The following is a 19,936-nucleotide window of genomic DNA, read 5'->3' on the forward strand; positions in this document are numbered from 1 at the left end:
ACCATGGGTCCTCCATCACATCAATGCCCCGTCCATCGCCAATCAGCCACCTAGAATGCGCCAAGCCATAGGCAAGTACCTCCCAATCACCCGCCACATGAAGGGGCCCCTCCGGCTGCCCGCCACTGGCCAACTAAGCATGCCCGACCATGTATAGCTATCATGACCTGACTCGAGAGGCTGTGCAGCTCTAGAACAATCTGCACCGGTTGCTGTGCCAGGAGTGCCTCGCGCCTCGCCAGTAATGACTACACTCCCAAACCACCCTCGCTCAGTGGTAAACAGACTCTCTCCCAGGCCACCAGATGTACCCCGTGGCCCCCACAAGGGAGCCCCATAGGAAGCTCCGCAAGAGCTGCTCAATCCCCGCCAGCTCTATCTTCGGCACAACAGTATGGGCCATAAGATAAATAGGTATAGAGCAAAGGACTGACCTGACCAACGTCAATCTACTCATCATAGAGAGTGATGATACCCTCCAACCCTCAAGTATGCTTCCCACCCTCTCCACCAAAGTAGAACACTCTGCCACCCGCAATCTCCTCCCTGTGAGCGGGACCCCAAGGTAGTCCAGTGCTCCTGTACCCTCAGGATCGCCCTGATCTCCTGTCGCACGCTCCGCTCCGTACTCGGACTGAAGTGTATGGATGACTTTTGGAGATTGATTCTCTATCCGGACGCCTCATAGTACTCTGTCAGCACACTCTGGAGGGCCCTTGCATCCCTCGCTCTCGCCCTAGCTAGCAACAGTCAGTCATCTGCAAAAAGTAAATGAGAGATAGGACGGGCACCAGGGGCTGGACTGTAGGCCGCGAACTTCCGGTTCTCACAGGCTACATGCAAAGCATGAGAAAGTACATAAGAGCAAATGATGAATAAGTATGGGGACAGAGGATATCCCTAGCGAAGTCCTATAGTCGCTCAGAAAAAGGACGATGGCGTGCCGTTGATCAGAATGGAAAAGCTAGGCCCCTGCACACAGCCTAGAACCCACTACAACAAAAAAGATTTTTGCCGACTTTGTATTGCCGATGCTAGTTAAAAGCGTCGGCGATATTTTTTGTTGGGACAGTAACCACCGACGCTTCTGGGAAGCGTCGGTAAAAAAGCTTCCAGCGACGCTTTTTTTAAGCGTCGGCGTCTGGGCGCATTACCGACGCTTATAAGCGTCGGAATATTTAAACACCGACGCTGTTATGCGTCGGCATAACGGAAGAACACGACGACGCTTATAAGCGTCGTCGGACTTCATTCCTCCCGCATACCCCCTCCCTCTAAAGCCCTAAATCCCCCGACCGACTCCCTCTCTTCTCAACCCTTTTCACCGATCTCATCCATTCTCCTCCGCCGAGCGCTCTCCGTCGTCGCGATGGGGGGAGTCGCTGCTGATGCGGGCGTTGAGCAAGCGGCGGACGTGGGTCTTCCTCTTCCTCGTCGTCTACTCCCTCCTCTCCTCCTCCTGGAACCTCCTCCTCTCCATCCGCTCCTGGTACAACTCGGCGGCCGCCTCCGCCTCCTCCCGCGCCGCCGCCGGCTGGAAGGCCCTCTACGCCTCCGTGCTCTACGGAGGGGTCTTCGGCCTGCTCTCCATGGGGGCGGCGCTGGCCGTGGCGGTGCCGGCCACGTTGGTCACCTGGATCACGATCCTCGTGCTGCTCGCCTTCGCCGGGAAGCCCCGACGGGCGCTCGTCGCCGACGGCCGTCGGATCACCGCCGACATCGCCGGTTTCGCGCTCAAGATCCTCCTCCGAGAGGGAAACCTCGTCGCCGTCGTCGGCGCCGTCCTCAGTTTCGTTGCCCTCCTCCTCCGACGGAGACGAGGCGGAGCTGAGGACCAAGGTTTTTGTTCTATCATTGCATCTCCAGAGTCTTTCAGAATATTTCGTCTAAATCATTACATTTTTTTTTTCATAATCTATAAAATTTGGATTTATAGCTGTACCTTGTCTATTTTGTGTTAATGCTTTTTGGTGGATAGCTATATTCTTCCTTAATTTCTGGGATTTTCTTCATTTACTTCTTGCTGTTGTCACTAGAATCTGAGGATAAAGTATGGCCTTGGATGTCTCTCATCTAATTCTATGTAATTCTCTTTTTCTTGGAGTTAACCTTTTCTTTTGTTGCTTTTGATTGACCGAAATTGGTCCATTGCATTGTTATTGCTTGAAGGTCTTTCCTCTGCTCTTTTGGTGTGCTTTTGAGGTTTAATTGTTTTGGGTGGAAAAAATTGTGTTACAAGCTCATGATTAATAGATAACAAGATTGTTCTCTTGTATTTCCCTCCTTCCCACCATTTGTGTTACTCGATCTATTGTTCTGCTTCTTTATTTAGCTGACTGAGCTCTTTTTGCTTATTTTTTACTAAAATTGTGCCTCCCGTTATTATCTTGTTTAAAGCATTACTGAATGTTTTGAACTCTGATTTGATAACTCACTGGTGATATGGAACATTGAATGGAGATTTGTAGGAGATTTTTGGCCCAACACATACTCGTATGTTGACAGGGCTTTACACATATGGTGTCTTTTTATCCTTATGTTTGCACCAATAATGTGGCTTACATGTTCTTCATGTGATCTAAGAACTAGATCAGTTTCATAAGTGAACAATGGCTAGGCCTTTGACTGACATGTGAGCCTTGCAGTCAAGTTTTAGGCATGTCATGTGGTTTTTTGTCTTTCTCAATGTTGGAGAAGAGAATGGCCAAACCAGCTACCGCACAAAGTGTTCTGAATTTTTACTTGTAGAATTTTAAGGCTCACCAAAATTGTCTGTAGTAGAGTTTCTGTCCAACATAATCTCTACCACGATTTAAGTAGAAATTTCTTTTTTACTCTCATAGTATTTCTTTTTTACTCTCATAGTATTTTTACTTGTAGAGTTGTCGGCCTGTTGCCTGTGTCTGCCATATGCTCATCTCATTCATGACTGTAGGTTAATGAGGAAGCAAGTGATAAAGTTTTGGAGGTGGAACAGAAATATAATGAGATTCGAAGACCTGTCTACATTAAACGGAATGAGATCATCCAATCCATTCCAGACTTTTGGTTAACTGCGGTTCGTAATCTCTCTTTTTTTAGTAATTATATATTTAAGCTACAACCTCTTTTTTGGAACATTCTCATCTAATAGTTTTTCTTTTTTGTATTTCTGTGTGTAATGCTTAACTCTTTAGTTCCTGAGTCATCCTGCTCTTAGCGATCTTCTGACAGAGGAAGACCAAAAGGTATGCATGCTGTTATTTTTGAAACATGCTGAATTCAAACTAAGTGTGGTGGAAATTGTTACTCCATCCAGAATAAATATATTAACTATATCAATTAGAGATATCATTCTAGGACCTTTGTCAGCTTCTTCTGGATTTATCTGATGTCTGGTATTACTTGGAACCCATTATAGATTTCCAGGTGCTTGTGTTAATAAAGTTCCTTTGATGCAGATTTTCAAGTATTTGGTTTCATTGGACGTTGAAGATTGTCAAGATTTGAAGTCAGGCTACTCCATTATATTTGTGAGATGTTGTTTGTTTTTGACGAAATAGCCATTCTGTTGCTATGAATAAGTATATTCTTGTGATTTATTACCTTTAATCAATTGACTGGGTGTTTGTAATGGATAGAACTTCTCTCCTAACCCATATTTTGAAGACACAAAGCTTGTGAAGACTTATTCCTTCACTGAGGAAGGAGTGGCTAATATAACCGCTACGACTATCAAGTGGAAGGAGGGTATCGTAAGGTTATTATCTTATGCGGTAATCATTGATATTTTTCTGAGTCAGGTATTAGTTTTAATGTTTGTTTCTCATAATATCTTGTAGGAGATTGCCAATGATAATGGTCATGAGAAGAAGGGAAGCAAGCGACCTTTTACTGAGGAAAGGTTGGCTTTAGTACCATGTAATCTTGTTTTATAAACAATTGCTGGATATTTAACTGATTTTGTCACGTTGAGTATCTGATAATTTATGATAATTCTGCTGTTGTTGCTTTCAATATTAGGATTATTCATATTTATGTATATCATATGCATATTCTTTCCAAGTAGATCGCCGTTCACATTTCCCTCCTAGTTCTTCTTAGAAGACCAGGAATCTTATTTTTGCTATGGCTATGGCTATGGCATGCAAGCAGTCAAGGACTCCATAGTGCATATACAATGTGTAGGCTGCATATACAGACAATATGCAATTTGTATCAACATCCATGTAGTGCCCCAGCATGAAATCCATCAAAGGCCAGCCTTCTTAAGTCCTTCCTTCAACATGCATATAAATAAGTATCATATTTTTTTGAAGAGCTTAATAAATTTTGTATTCTTAACTTCTTAAGGTTTTTTTATTACAGGTTCCTGATACTCCATCTGCTCGTAGAAATGGTGACTCCATTGATCCCTGAAGCTTTTATTTTAAAGTTTTATATGCATTTTTTTATGCTTTTTGAAGTACATTGCAAATGTAAATTGACAGTATGAATGTAATTTGACAATATGAATGTAATTTGACAAAATGAATGTTTTGATAAATATGTTTGATTGTGCTATGAGTATAATCTCGTTTAGTGTGAATGCCTTTGATTTTGTAAACAGAGTTTTAAAAAAAAAATTATACTCTAACGACGCTTTAAAGTGTCGTTAAAATCCCGGTGTTTTAACTATTACCGACGCTTTAAAGCGTCGGTAGGTTTGACTTTAACGACGCTTTAAAGCGTCGCTAGTTACCGACGCTAAAAAGCGTCGCTAAATTGCAATTAGCGACGCTTTTAAGCGTCGCTAAATTGTACGTTACCGACGCTAAAAAGCGTCGCTAATGACTGACGCTTTGAAAAGCGTCGGAAAATTATTTATCCACTGTAGCATAGGCGACGCTTTACCGACGCTTGGGATAGCGTCGGGATGGTTTTTACCGACGCTTAAAAGCGTCGCTAATGGCCAAAAAAAGCGTCGCTAATGCTCAATTTTCTTGTAGTGAACCTAATCAATCCAAACCTGATGAAAACCAAAACTCTCCAGTGCCCGCTTGAGGAAGTCCCAACGGATCCGATTATAAGCCCGCTCCATGTCCAATTTCACTGCCATCAAACATCGCCTCCTCGGGGCTCGCTGTAAGTCTCTCATCATCTCCTAAGCTAGCAAGATGTTGTCTGATATACTCCTCCCTCTCATGAAAGCTCCCTGCTCATGGCTGATGATGCTGGGCAACAAATCCTTCATTCTTCCCACCATGAGCCTTGCCACTACTTTATACAAAGTGATACACAAGCTAATAGGCCTGTAGTGGCTCGGCTCCGAAGCATCCTGACGCTTTGGTATCAATATGATGTAAGTGGCTTTCCAGTCATTTACCATCACTGTCCGACTGAAGTATAACTGTACTGGCTCCACCACAGCTCCCCGGATAATACTCCAATACCGTCGAAAAAAGGCACAGTTATAGAAAATGTGATGCAAGTGGCCGTCCGTCGCCGATCAGCCACCTAGAATGCACCGAAAAATCTCTATGAATATTTTTTTTGTTCCTGCCGACCAACAGGCCCACATGTCAAGATTTAGGCTGCGACTTTGGGCGAGCTATTGAATGACCCTAGGCTGGATGGGCTAACAGATTCCATTCTTGCAGGATTTTCTATAAACATGATTGGCTGATTATACCCCTTTCTTTTCAAAAAATTTCTTAGAATTGCAACTGTGCACACTTTTTCCGAAGGTAATTGGCCTTAACATTTTTCTTCTAAGTTGATTTTAATTTATCAACGATTGGAGTTTTCTTCTTCAAGATTGAGCATTGGGATGACATACGCTTTACCCTAAATTATGAGTCAACTCTCATTTTCACGTTATTAGCTCTTCTTTGAGTCAGAATTGATTGATGTTCTCACATTCGTTCATTCAAACTTGGAGAGAACTAGGGGTTTTCACAGGCGACACTACACCACCTGATGGCGTAAAGCAGAAAAGAGTAGGCGCGAACAGAAAAGCTTCAAATGAGAATATGAAATGCGGAAAATCCATGGAGGAGGACTAAGGATGCATATTAGTATTATGACCATGAGTAACCATAATTACCTCAGTGAAGTTTCTCATGGAATCACTCCTTAGGATCGATGCTTGCTGTTTGCAGCTGATGAGAGAAAAGAACTTTGGACAGAGTATGAGAACATTCCCCGGTTGAAGCTAGTCTTGCGAAGGATTTTAAAAATATTGGTTCTTGCATTGTTCTAAACCTCTACATTTTGTTTTAACACAATAGGAATTTTTTTGTGGAAGGAATTTATCTTGTCTTTGAAACTGATAGATCTGAATGCTTATCTGCAAATTATTCATTTTATTTTAGCATGACTTATTGTCTGCTTCCTAATTCTTGCATGACATAATCTTTTAACATAAATATGTTTTCTTGATATTTACTAGATCCACATTGCAAACGTTGATTGGTTAAATCTTACGGTTATGACTGTTAAGGGAGATGAAGAGAGACGTGAGCACAAGGGAACCGTAAGGAGAGAACATCGAAAATCTCTGATTGTTATTCTTGTTCTTGAACCTTATTATGTTCTCCAAGTCGTGGCTTTAAATGGTACATAAAAATTTGGAGGATATAAGTGCTCTTTTATCAGAATAAATATAAGTGTTAGGTAGATCAATCTGTTTATCTCTCTGCTAAAATTCTATGATTTGATCTTTTCTTAAAAAGGGATTTTACATGAAGGTCCTACAAGATTGGCTCATCAAGATAGCACTTGGTCATTTGATTTAGTCATCAATAAACTCGTAGAATCCTGCGTTTGTTTTGAAGAGATCTTTTATTTTGAGCCACCAACAGAGTTTGAACCCTTGGCTTCAGGAGACTTATATTTTATGTTTCCATTGATAGATTATACATAGCAAGGTACATAAAAGATATGTCCACACATTGCAAAGTTGTACAACAATATGTCCAGGTAAGCTGAGTTACTTGATAGTTTATGATCTGCATCCCAATGAATTGGTGCAACATCACATCCTGAGTTGGATTCTTTCAAATTGGAGAGATTTAAGAAATAAACAATTTCAGTGCAGATTTCAATTCTTTACCCCTTCAATTTTTTCTTCTTATTTCTTCTCCTGACTACCTGAGTAGTACCAATCTTCCAATCACCATTCTAATTAACACCATTTTTATTGCTAACTTTAAGCCTTCTTATCTCATTGATTCCACTAATGTATTCACAGAATGAACTCACAATTCTACCTTAAGCTTGAGGGAATGTTATGTGCACATTCAATCTTTTCGTGCATATATATAGTCCTTGCATTATACTTCTAAGTGTGTACATTCAATCTTTTTCAATCTTTTCATTCAATCTTCTCTCTACTTCTAAGTGTGTTTTCCTTTTGCTTTATACTGTGTTAAGATACCTATATATGAAACATGCCACTCTAATGTACTTTTATATAGTTTGGTTGTTGCCATTATTGAATACCTTCCATCCTTACAAAATTAGCTCTCAAATATAGGAGTATCAAACTTTACTGACAAAAGTTGCAAGCACATAGGCTGCTAGATTATTGTGGTTTTTAGTTATCTAAATTTGATTTTGTAGCTATTCACGTTAGTTTCATCCTTTTAAATGCTCTGGCATATGCAGTAGTACTGTAGTAGTTTTATTGAAGATGAAATGTCATGCAATGGTTTTACTGATTCCTACAATGTTTCTTCTTTTTATCCTTAATTTGTGAAAACTCCTACAAGTGATCATTTAAATTCAGGTGGAAATGATTCTCCAGGCTTTGGAATATGACCACATGCACAGAAGCATGAATGCAAGATCGCATGCTTCCATGTATGCTTGTATGTGTTCGTGGATCGATATGTGTTTTTCTGTCTATTGTGACATTAGAAGCACTGCAATGACCACAGTGGACTAAAATTTTTTACTTGAAGTGAACTATGCACTATAGTTTGCTCCATGTAGAGTGCATATCTGTGCGTATTTACATGCAACTAATAGTATATGTAGTTACATCCAATGCGCACTTAATCTATCTATCTATATATATAACCGTGCAATCAGTGGTGTATATGGTAAATCAAATATGTAATTGAGACCAGTAAAAGTGAACTGGGTATAAATAACTGAAAATGACTTACAAAAATTTGGACACTCTGAAAAACAAGTCCCCATATCCCCTGCAGTGATTGGAACAAAGAGTTCTGCTTCTCGAAAGCTGTTTTTATTTTGTTTTGGCAGATATGTGTTTGTTGCAGTGATTGTTCCAAATATTCTTGTGAACAGCTGCTATATTTCCCAAGTACTGTTGATGTCACGCCCAGACTGGTTCTACTGCTTATGTTTATTTCCTGTTACTAGAGTTGATGCAACTTTACCGCAAACCCTAGATATATAAATCTTAAAAAAAAAAATTAAGTTGTACATAAATGTCTCTCTTAATTATGTTTACATGTCCAGTTTACAGGTGTGGTTGCTATCCTCCCACATTCTTAATCATATTGTGATGTTGGTCTCCAAAATGACCTGTGAAAAATCCATAGTTGCCGCAAACTTCAAGCCTCTGGAAGCATTATGTAGAATAACTTTGCAGCTTGCACAATTGACGACTCTGATATCAAACAAGGAAGCTGTTCAAGTGTTCTAATCATGGAAGACAATACATTTGAAAGTTAAATTTCTCTGATATCAAACAAGTAAGCTGTTAAGTGTGGTACTTATGGAAGACAATACACTTGAAAGTTAAGTTGTGGTTTTCTTTTCTTTATCTTTTTCTTTTCTTTGTAATTAAGTGTGGTAATTACTGATGACTTGGAATAATTCGTTCTGAGAATTCTTAGAATAATTCTTTCTGAGAATCGATTAACATTTTGCTTTGAATCTATGGTCTTTAAACCCTCCACTTCGCGGGCAAAATAATTTCAAACAGATGTTGGGAAGAGTTGGGCAGCTGAAGGGACACCGAGGAGAAATAAGAGGCTAAGGTTCCAAGGTTTTCGTTCAGGTAGCATATCTACCATGGAAGAATAATACAGTCGATTGGTCGTGTGGCAAACTGCAAGTCTGTATGCGGCCAGCCCAGGCGCCACTCAGACCGTGCTGCTGAAAGGATGCTGCATGCTATCTTTGGGATAGTCAAAACCTGCACCGAGGACAATGAAGCTTGGCTGATGCTTTCATTTCTCAGCGGATCATCGGTTTTGGCTTTTAAGTTCTGTAACAATAGTATTTGATACAAATCATGATTGTGTTGCTTGTGAGCGTAGGAAATAAAAGTATCAGTATAAGTTCTTGGATATACATGTGTTACAGGCTATGCATCTGACTTGGTATTATTTTGTTTATTGGTGGTATTATTTGACCTTTTATTTGAAGGTTGAGTCATGGTTTCTTTACATGGGGATTTATTGAGTTTGAAGTTATCTATGTGATCCATCGAATAAATACAAATAGGTTTGGATGTCTAAGTACACATTGTTTTGAGATTATGTTAATACGAAAACACTTGAAGATACATTCTGTAAAATATAAGATAGTGTACATGGGAGATTAGAAGTTACATTTCAGTGAGGATGGCGAGTGGGAAGAGAAATATAACACCTATTATATGCAAAATAATGCATGTTAGGTAATCAGGTTGGATCAAACTGGACTAGAATCATGTGTGGTAAACTTTTGGATTCAATTTTATGGCTAACTCAACCTAATGGCTTTTTGGGCTCATATTTCGTATCCAAACCCTAAATCTCGGATTGGGTAAATGGTCTATTGACTCCTGTAGTCCAGAACTTTAAAAACTATGTTACGCTATTATTAAGGTTCAATATAAATTTTTTTTTATAATTTAACAAGCAATTTACATTAATATATTTTTGTTACTTCTTGGTAGTATCATCCTCTAGCCCATCTAGTGTGTTATTCAAGATTATTGATGCATGCAAGATAATGTTTAGGTACAATCATATAAATTAACTACTTATAAAATCAGTGAGTGGCTTATATTGATTGCACCTCAATATTATCTTGGAAGCCTTTGATTCATGATCTGAAGCCAAATTAGAGTATTTATGAGGCTGAAATATCGAAACTACTTATAAAAAGAAATAAGCAGTTTTATTATTTATATCTCATCAATATTTTATTTTAAATATCTTCGGATAATCTATCATCAAAAAGCTCGGTTAATATACAATTAATATTAAACGATAACATTTTCTATGTCTTTCAATAGATTTTTGATACTTCTGTTTGTACCTATCATGCATCAACATTATCATGAAAGCCTTTGGTTCATGATCCCTAAGCCCAGTTAGAATACTGATGAGGTTCAAATCTAGAAATTGCTTATGGAAAGGAAATTAGTAGTTCGCACTATTTGTATCTTATAATTATTTTTTCTTTAATACCTCTGGGTGATCTTGCCATCTTTAAGTTCTCAAGAAATCCTTTTGTCTTCCTTCATTTTCTTAATAAAAAATAACTAAGCCAAATCAAAAGAAAAGAATTTTTTTGTAGAATGTTATGGGCAGTTTACGTTGATTTGTATCTTATAATCTACTGACCACCAAAAAAAAAGAAAGAGAAAACCAATCAACTCAAATTCTGTTGACATATTCACCCTTAAATAGTCTCTTATTCGGTCCTAACCAGCGAAAGGTAAATAGAGGATTTTCAGAAGGCCAATGTCGTGAGTTAAATGCATAAATAAATTTATTCTAAAAATGTTGTTAAAAAAAAAAAGGAACACCAACTTGATCGTGCCCTGACCTGGCATTTGGTTAAATAATACAAATAAGACAAACAGCTCGGAAGTCAGATCCAGTTTATAAAACAGAGCTAATCAAAGGTAGCTCGGTAATAATCTAATCCATATTAATTGATGAAATGGTGAATTGACTTTTGGGTAGTGGGAGACCAGTATCTCACTCGGTAATATTCTCGTAACCACACAAAAGAGCACCAGCAGTGAGCTACGCACTGCCTTGATCACGTACTCTCTGGCGCACATAAAACCCGAAGATAGTTATTGAAGCTGGGAATATATGTATTATATTACCTAAAATTATTATACTTTATTTTATAAAAATATTATAAAAAATAATTTATTAGAATAAAATTAAAAAAATTGAAAAGAATTTGTTTACATCAAGACATGAGATATATACTGCTATAAAAACATGATTCGAACCCTACATGCAGGTTTATAGTGATTTTGTTTCCAATATACAATAATTCGGTTTAGCTTGATTTTTTTCTAACGAGCACAATTGTTCAGATATTTAATAAATAAAAAATATAAAAAAATAAAAAATTGAAGAGCGGAAGAGACACAATAGTTCGGAAAATATGTAATATTTTGAAAATATCGTATCGCTTTGAAAACTAGTGTTTATTTTCAAAGAGTTACAAATTTTTTAAAAGAGACGTCAATATTTTAAAATAATTAAAATAACTAAAATTTAGGAGATAAAAAAATTTAAATTATTTATTTAATTAAAACTCAGGTTAGAATTTTGTGAGAATGATTGATTGGCCTTGGCTTTTCACCAACTTAATTAATTTAGAGTGAGTGAGAGAGAGAGAGAGAGAGAAAGAGAGAAGAATTCGGGACATGGAGCATGTCTTCCGGCATCCAAAGAGACGCTGCCCATGTGCAGAAATATTATGGAAGCTCACGGACAAGAAGCTTCTCGACGTTGCAATCTGTCCACCGACCAAGTCTACCCAGCAAAAGCAAATCCGCCACCTACGTCGCAATCTGCGGAACCGTGTCCGTTTGTGCGGACGCTGACGTGGCAGTGGCACCGAAGCGATTCACCATGCACTCTGGTTCTAGGGACATCGGCTATATATTTTATGGGTCTTCAATATCTATAAAACTTCAGAAATTTATATAATATTTTTTGACGATTTTCCTAAGGAGTTCAAAATTTGTATGGACTAAAGAATACTGTAGCACAAATTTATTTGTAATAACCACGAGCTCATCATTGTGTTTGTAATTAGATTTCTAATACTTATGATTAATTTTGAATGAATTTGAACTTTTAATTAAATGAGGATATTAGAACTTAAACGAAGGAATGTAATGAAGTGTTAAGTAATCCAAATAATATCCTTAAATCAACCTTGGAAGATATCTTGGGTTGTTATGATAAACTTATACATGCCAAGTAATTAAGCAAGAAATCATTATAACAAACATCTCATAAATAATTTTGGCAGACAACAAACCTATGCTTGTTTGTTATGCCAATGTAGCTTGTTGCATCAAACATCTTATAAATTATTTTGGCATACAATCAGCATCTACACCTATCTCTTTTTATTTTATGGACACATACACCATCTCCCAGAAATGATTTGTGATATTAATTCCTATTAAAAATTTCAAAATGTCATACCATGTACATCTATCAATCTTGCTAATTTCTAAATTATAATTTTAGATGGAATTTGGAGCTGATAGTTGGCATAATTAGGTAAGACCCTTCCCAACCAACTCGAAAAATAAGATGAGTTGGCATGCCTAAACTCAGTCATGCATCAAGACTTCTGAAAAATAAAAAAAAAACAATTATTAAACGCAAGTTCTCGGTATTTAATGTGTTCAGGCCATGGTGGGGACTGGCTCAACTGTGTGTGTGTTGTTTTTTATAACTCCGCATTTCATTTACAAAGATGAAACGGGCAAGAAATAGCTTTATGGTGTAGTAACTAATCACCACTGGGCAAGAAATAGGTTAATACTACGAGAGACAAATGAGTCTATACTTATCTCAGAACCTTATGTGTCTATAAAGCGATATACGAAGTATAAGAAAAATGGATCCCTCATCTCTCTCTCTCTCTCTCTCTCTCTCTCTCTCTCTCTCTCTCTCTCTCTCTCTCTCTCTCTATATATATATATATATATATATATATATATATATATATATATATATATATATATATGTATGTATGCATGTATGTATGTATGTATGTATATATCCATCTGTGACACCGTGTGTGTAATTTTTGACCTCACAACGTCAACGGTTGGTTCAATTTTCCGTTCAGTGGAACGGACCATCACTCAAAGCCTTGGCCATGTTACCCTTCCAAAGCATCGTGAGACCACGATGCTCTGCGTAAAATAAAAAATAGTTTTGAGTATGTAACCCGGTGCAGGTCCAGCCAACCAAATATTCACCAAAGAAAAATAAAAAAGAAAGCACCATGGAGGACGACGAGAGGGTAAAGTGGGTCTCCTGTCCAGTTTCGGGGAATCTGGTTTTTTTATTATTAATATTATTATTGGCTATTGTTGGTTTGTAGTGTCACATGAATGCTGCATCTGTTGATATAAGCATCGTAGTATTTAATACAAATTTCAACAATTTTATGATCCGATTTCTGCTTGGTTTGAAGTTTAGGCATGTTGTTTGTTGTTGTGGCCGTGCAAGCATAAAGATTTCTGTGGTCCTGAAGTGGTTTGTCTGTTCATAATTGGCTTGGAGAGCTTGGCTTTGTTATTTTCTTTTTAGTAGATAGAGATTTTGGGATTCTGTTCAGTGAAAGACTGCATCGTTTCAAACTTTTGGAGATTTGAGCCTGCATAAAGTTCCCCTTTTCTTCTTCTCCCAAGAGAGGAATTTTAAAGCTTCTCGTCAAGATTAGAGATATATGTACTAATGTGGGTGATGACTGCACTGCTGCTTTTTCTGGTCAGAAGTCAGACCTTCTTGGAGTCTTTTGCAACCTGCTAAAGTTGGGAGATTGGAGAAATCTTATTTTTGGAGAAGAATGCAGGTCTCAGCCATTCCCTCTTGAGTTCTATGAAGCTCTTCTTTGGTTCTAGTAAGGAGTTAGAAGAGCTTTGAAATTAGGTAGCATAGGTGATCATGTCAGTTTACACTGTTCCTTCTAATTTAGCACCTTCACCACTCCTGTCTATTGCTGATTCACCACCACCAGCATCATCCTCCCTTTCTCCTCCTCCAACTTCTCCACCCCAAGCTCGGCCCGGCGCCGACTCCAATGCACTTCCCCCTTCGTCCCCTCAGCCGCCACCGCCGCCTCCTCCAACCGCACCGCCGCCAGCTTCGCAACCACCTTCAGCCTCGCCGCCCCCACCATCTGCCACTGCCCCTCCTCCAGTGTCCTATTCTCCACCACCTCATGCAATGCCACCTCCACCACCTCCCATCAGTCCTCCTCCAAACGCCTCTTCCCCAGCTCCTACATACTCATCACCTCCGCCTCCCTCCATACATATCCCATCGCCATTATCGCCTTCGCCGACTCCTCCTTCTCCATCACCTGCCCATTCTAAACCACCACCACCACCATTGGATAAACCACCTGCGAATCCATCCCCGCCGCCACCGTCAGCCGAACCGCCAATATATTCTTCCCTGCCACCGCCATTGGCTAGACCACCTAAAAGTTCACCTCCACCACCAGTTTTATCACCCCCTCCCCCTTCGGAGCCTCAAATTCCACCTATCAGTCCCGCAGCTCCACCACCTAAAAGCCAATCAACAGCTCCTCCTCCTCCTCCTCCTCCTCCTCCTGCTTCACCTCCTCCGAGCAATTCGTCCGGAACTACAACTCCCTCTGCTCCGGATATACCCTCTCCTACCACCCCTACCAGTCCTCCACCCTCACCTTCACCCTCTCATCCACGGGCTGTACCTGCTACTCCAATTAGCCCTGGTACCCCAAATTCACGCCCTCATGCTCAAAGCAACAACTTAGGACTCCGAAATATCCATTCACCCAAAACCAACGCAACTGGCGTCGGAACTGTTGCGGCAATCGCTGTGGCAGGTCTTGTGATGCTTACTTTTGTTGGAGCAGCTGCGTGGTTTGTGAAGAAGCGTAGAAAACCTGATCAGGTTGTACTTACTGTGTATCCTGGAGGCTTTCACATGGTTTCACCGGCTCGACCTTCACCATTGTCAGGTAATTCCTCGAACTACTGTTTTTTTTGGCTTCAGATTCTATACCATCATCAATATATAGTTTCTTCATAATCTGCAAGTCATATTTAGACATGTCGCTGCGACATTAGCCATTCGATAGGTGAATCTGTACAAAGCTTTCTCTGGTTAAACTACCAAAAATAATGTCAATTTGCATACTCAGATTTCATTTGTTCGAATCATCAAGTCCGTTTTTCTTGTCAGATTCATCATATGTGAGATCGCCGATATATCCTCTTGGGAAACACGGTTCTGGAAGCTATCCATTCATGTACTCACCATCGGACGCAGGGTTAGGCAAATTGTGGTTTTCGTTCGAAGAGCTATCGGCATTTACGAATGGCTTCTCAACTCAAAATCTTTTGGGTGAAGGTGGATTTGGTTGTGTATTCAAAGGATGCTTACCTGATGGAAGAGAAGTGGCTGTGAAGCAGCTCAAAGTTGGAGGTTCACAGGGGGAGCGTGAATTTAAAGCTGAAGTTGAGATTATTAGCCGTGTACATCATCGCAATCTAGTTTCGCTCATCGGGTACTGTATATCAGAGGATCACAGGTTGCTAGTCTACGACTTTGTACCTAATAATACACTTCATTATCATCTTCATGGTAAGACATTTTTCTTTTGCAGTCGATTGCTTTACATAAACAAAATTATTGATCTCTCTCCAAAACTTCACCTTTTCCTAATAGACATTCAGGGTTTCAGGCCATATGATTTAAGTGCCATTTTGCATTAATTTGTATTTGCAGGGAAAGGAAGGCCCGTTATGGATTGGGCAACAAGGATTAAGGTTGCTGCTGGGGCAGCTCATGGAATAGCATACCTGCATGAGGATTGTAAATTTCTCCGTCCTAATTTATTATATTTGCCAACGATGGCAATTTTATCTATACTGTGAAATCAGGAAGTTTCATTTCAGAATTTACACTTCTTTGTTATTATTACTTTTATCAGGTCATCCTCGGATTATTCATAGAGATATAAAGTCCTCAAATATTCTACTTGATAGCAACTTTGAAGCTCAGGTTATCTATAATTTCCTTTCTCTGAACATATAGTATGGCTGCTGCAGCATGATCACCTTTTGTTGAGCTTTTTTTTTTTTTCAATCCATGTACTCTAGGTATCTGATTTTGGACTTGCGAGGTTGGCTATGGATGCTCAGACTCATGTGACTACACGAGTAATGGGGACCTTTGGGTATGTTAAACATAGGAAATCGGGATATCTGGACAAAATGTTGATCAGAGTATTTCATTGAGGATCCATTTGAATGCGACAATATAAACTAATACAATATCCTCCCTTCAGGTATCTGGCTCCAGAGTATGCATCAACTGGCAAGTTGACCGCTAAATCTGATGTTTATTCTTTTGGGGTTGTTCTTTTAGAGCTCATCACTGCAAGAAAGCCTGTTGATACATCTCAACCTTTGGGAGATGAGAGTCTTGTTGAATGGGTAAGCTCTAAAAGTAAAAAAAAAAATGTCATGTTATATTTCCATATTCACATTATCGTTAGCTCGGGCAGGTGGCATGTTTGGTAGAGATAATTCATGTTGATAGTAATAAAACATTATCTAGTCAGATATTGTGAATATGAAATGATTGGTCACATCATTCACGCAAGTGAAGCTTTGCATTATTTAAGAAATTTGTTAAACACCAAGACTAGCATCATGAAATCAGGAAACAATTTCAAATCAAGGGTTTAGCCAGCTCATATTTGTAAGGTCGCAATAGTTGTCAACCATTTTATGATTTATAAGCTGATGATATAAATTTGTTCTTTGCTTACTTGAGGGTTCCTTTCAGCAGTTCCTACTCTTGCTCTCTCTTTGTACTTTTCTGTCCTGGTTTGTCCCTTCATATGCACTTCCCCTTTGTTCAGTACACCCCATCTGCATTCCCATCCATCCAGTGCTCCCTTTTATCAGGCAGCAGCGCTATCATAGCAGACATCAAGGAATGCACAGATTCAAAGAAAATAAGTTACCTCACTTGGCAATTATTCTGTCCAATTTAAGACATAATTAAAGATTGTCATGACAACTTTAGAGCATCGAACTAAATTAAGAAAGCATTATGCTGCGTTAATTCCTTGACAGAAACAATGATGCTGAACACCAAGAGAGTTTAACGGACATGATCAGACTGCTAAAACTTCAGATTACTAGCATGTAGCAATACATGAATGTAATTTGGGAGAACTTGGCAGTGTAAGTTACCAGAACTTAAAACTTGTTAGCATGTCAGCTAAGTGAAAATGGGTGTGTATCTCTTAGTTCTAGTAGGATGAAACCAACACGGCCTTATCCTATCAACTTAATTCTATTGCCCCATGTTGCTTTTGCTTCCCGTACAAGGCCTAAACTTCTGATACTAAAAATTATTTAGTGATCATATGTAGTTTATTTCCATAAATGTTTCCTTAGTTTCACCTTCATCTTTTTTGTTCCTCCAAGAATTTTCGACGATCCCCTCTTCATTGGAGATTTCTTAGCCCCACACTCTATTATAGAATGGTTTCTTCTCAATTTCCTTGGCTTTAAATCCAAATTGTGGAGTGTATAACCTTGTCTCGAAGGATCGCTTCAATCTATTCTGCTCCAGTTTTCTTTCATGTTTTGATGTGACAATATCTTTGTATAATAGTACCCCCTGTAAGCATATAAATTGCTAATTTCTTGATAATTTGCTTCTGACCTTGTTGTGAATTTCATTTGCCTCATTATAGTATGGGTTCCTTATTGGTTCATTCTGATAGTTCTTTCAAGTTTCCTCAAAAAATGAAGTCGTGTCAAAATCCTAATTCACAAACAACTAAAGTATTTGAGGTCCTTTTGGTATTGTTTTTGTTTTCTGTTTCTGTTTTAAAAATCCAAGAAGAAAATTGAACTAGAGGGAACAAATATATATCATGAAACCACCACCTTGTTTTTTTTAAGTTGATTGTGAAATATACTTCAGAACTTCTAGCAGCAAAGAGTTATTGCTGTTATGTACCAAAAAAAAGATGTACCAAAAAAAATGTCATTGCTGTCAAAAAATTTAAAGCAAGGAATGGCAGAAGTTCCCGTGCACATGTTGTCTCCAACAACAGCCTCCATGCAATATTTCACTAATTTGTAGGGAATCAAAAACATAAAAGCAACAACAACAACAAACAAGCCCTTATTTACCTGTTAACAATTTAAGATACCCTTATTTACTTGTACTTATACAGGATCAAGGAACCAAAAAATACCTTCCCGCTAGCCATTTTGGTAGAGGTTTTGGGTTGTTACAAATAGTATCAAAGCAAACTCGGCCCATAGCCTATGGATTAGGAGACACTACAGCATGAGTTCATGGAGGCTGATCATGGGCCGATCGTGGTGCTTGTGATTAGATTTGAATGGATTTGAACCCTTAGCCCGACGAGGATGTTAGAGTTTGAACGAAGGGAGTATGTGAGGATCCATGCGGGCATGTATTTAGTCTCACATCAGTTATTTGTTGAAAAGATCTTGGGTACTTATACAGGACCAAGAAACCTACAAAATACCTTCCGACTAGCCATTTTGGGTGAGGTCCTAGGTTATTACAAATGGTATTAGAGCAAACTCAGCCCATAACCTATGTAGATTAGGGACCGGTGCAGGCGTGTGTTTAGTCTCACATCAGTTATTCGCTGGGTAGATCTTGGATATTTATACAGGATCAAGGAACCCAAATAATACTTTCTGGCTTCCCATTTTGGGTGAGGTTTATGGTTATTACACTATTGTTTTGCAGCATCACAAGTCCTGCCTTGATTGAGCTGCTTCCTTGTTCCTCACTTTCATGAGCATCTGATTTCTGTGTGCAACACATTATTATCATATCACTGCTCAAAATGTAGCAAATATCTCAAAGATACTGATGGTGGACTTGGACTGTCTATTCGATCCTTCAGGCTTGGCCATTGCTAGTTCAAGCACTCGAAGATGGAGATTTTGGAGATTTACCTGATCCCAGGCTTGAAAACAATTTTAATGAAGGCGAGATGTTGCGTATGATTGAAGCAGCAGCTGCATGTATTCGTCATTCATCAGCTATGAGGCCTCGAATGACACAGGTAATGTTTAAAAAGTTCTCCTGGACCATCTTATTTGGGGACGCAATATACTTCAAAATATGGCTTAATCTACGCTTCTAACTCAGGTGGTAAGAGCTCTAGATAATTCAGCTGACTTTGATATAAGCAATGGTGTCAGACCGGGTCAAAGTGAAATTATCAATTCAGCACAACAGTCTGAAGAAATTAGAATATTTCAGAGGAGGGGACGTGCAAGCCAGGATTACAGCAGTGAACACAGTCGAGCTAGCTGGAAGAGTATGAGTGAATTGTGAACAAAGTTCCTTTTGCCCTTAACATCATGTTTTTTTCCTTAACTAATTGTTTATGTAATTATTCTTTCCAACATATTTGGAATGTTGATAAGTTTCCATAATTCTTTCTTAAATTGAATAAATCATTTTTCTCCTTTTGCAAGTCTATGAAAGCCTTCTCTGCATATATTAAGATTTTATGGTTAAGGTCTTGAAGGTGGCAAAGAAGACCATATTTCTAATATATATATACATACTAAATTAAAACAGAAAAAAATTGGCTGTTTTGTGGTAGCTTGGAAATTGCTTATTTTGAGCAGATGCATTGCCCATTGGCCAAGCGCCACCATTGATAGAACTGTTGAAATTTAAATCAGATCTGAAAGTCAAAATTCTTCAGAAGGCAAGTTATGTTTTGTAAGTTATGTATAAAAAGGGCTCTCTTGAACAGTGAAGGTGTGAATTTGGTGTTGAAGAATCATGAAAGAGAAACACCTTCATTCCACTCTAAGGATAAGAAGAGACTCCAATGTTTTTTTAATGTAAAGAAGAGAGAGAGAGAGAGAAAGAAGAGACTCCAATGCTACCTCGCCACCCTTTTCCAACCTCCTGTGCCACATCACTGTTGT

General features: G+C 38.9%; 2 protein-coding genes across 2 annotated transcripts; both read left to right on the top strand.

Moving 5' to 3' along the window:
• Positions 1-1,388: 1,388 nt before the first annotated feature.
• Positions 1,389-3,836, top strand: LOC120110635 (uncharacterized). Its single transcript, XM_089925937.1, has 6 exons — positions 1,389-1,839; positions 2,037-2,050; positions 2,936-3,058; positions 3,177-3,227; positions 3,441-3,512; positions 3,621-3,836. The coding sequence occupies exons 1-6, from the start codon at positions 1,389-1,391 to the stop codon at positions 3,819-3,821; spliced, it is 912 nt and encodes a 303-aa protein (XP_089782063.1). The 3' UTR covers positions 3,822-3,836.
• Positions 3,837-13,106: 9,270 nt separating this feature from the next.
• On the top strand, positions 13,107-19,470 carry LOC103696796 (proline-rich receptor-like protein kinase PERK8). The gene is made up of 8 exons (XM_008778514.6): positions 13,107-14,934; positions 15,159-15,560; positions 15,705-15,791; positions 15,910-15,980; positions 16,079-16,155; positions 16,267-16,414; positions 18,892-19,053; positions 19,140-19,470. The coding sequence occupies exons 1-8, from the start codon at positions 13,872-13,874 to the stop codon at positions 19,326-19,328; spliced, it is 2,199 nt and encodes a 732-aa protein (XP_008776736.4). The 5' UTR covers positions 13,107-13,871; the 3' UTR covers positions 19,329-19,470.
• Positions 19,471-19,936: the final 466 nt, after the last annotated feature.

This window comes from Phoenix dactylifera, chromosome 1, assembly GCF_051530095.1.
Source record: "Phoenix dactylifera cultivar Ajwa chromosome 1, Ajwa_hap1_PhDact_Kaust_v1.1, whole genome shotgun sequence".
Taxonomy (NCBI): Eukaryota; Viridiplantae; Streptophyta; class Magnoliopsida; order Arecales; family Arecaceae; genus Phoenix; species Phoenix dactylifera.

Bases quoted from the DNA above. Each gene is read 5' to 3' on its own strand.
- LOC103696796 (XM_008778514.6), top strand. From the start codon at position 13,872: ATGTCAGTTTACACTGTTCCTTCTAATTTAGCACCTTCACCACTCCTG. The intron at 16,156-16,266 runs GTATGTTAAACA...TCCTCCCTTCAG, and splicing joins CGAGTAATGGGGACCTTTGG to GTATCTGGCTCCAGAGTATG. The intron at 19,054-19,139 runs GTAATGTTTAAA...CTTCTAACTCAG, and splicing joins TGAGGCCTCGAATGACACAG to GTGGTAAGAGCTCTAGATAA.
- LOC120110635 (XM_089925937.1), top strand. From the start codon at position 1,389: ATGCGGGCGTTGAGCAAGCGGCGGACGTGGGTCTTCCTCTTCCTCGTC. The intron at 3,228-3,440 runs GTATGCATGCTG...CCTTTGATGCAG, and splicing joins TGACAGAGGAAGACCAAAAG to ATTTTCAAGTATTTGGTTTC. The intron at 3,513-3,620 runs GTGAGATGTTGT...TGTAATGGATAG, and splicing joins CAGGCTACTCCATTATATTT to AACTTCTCTCCTAACCCATA.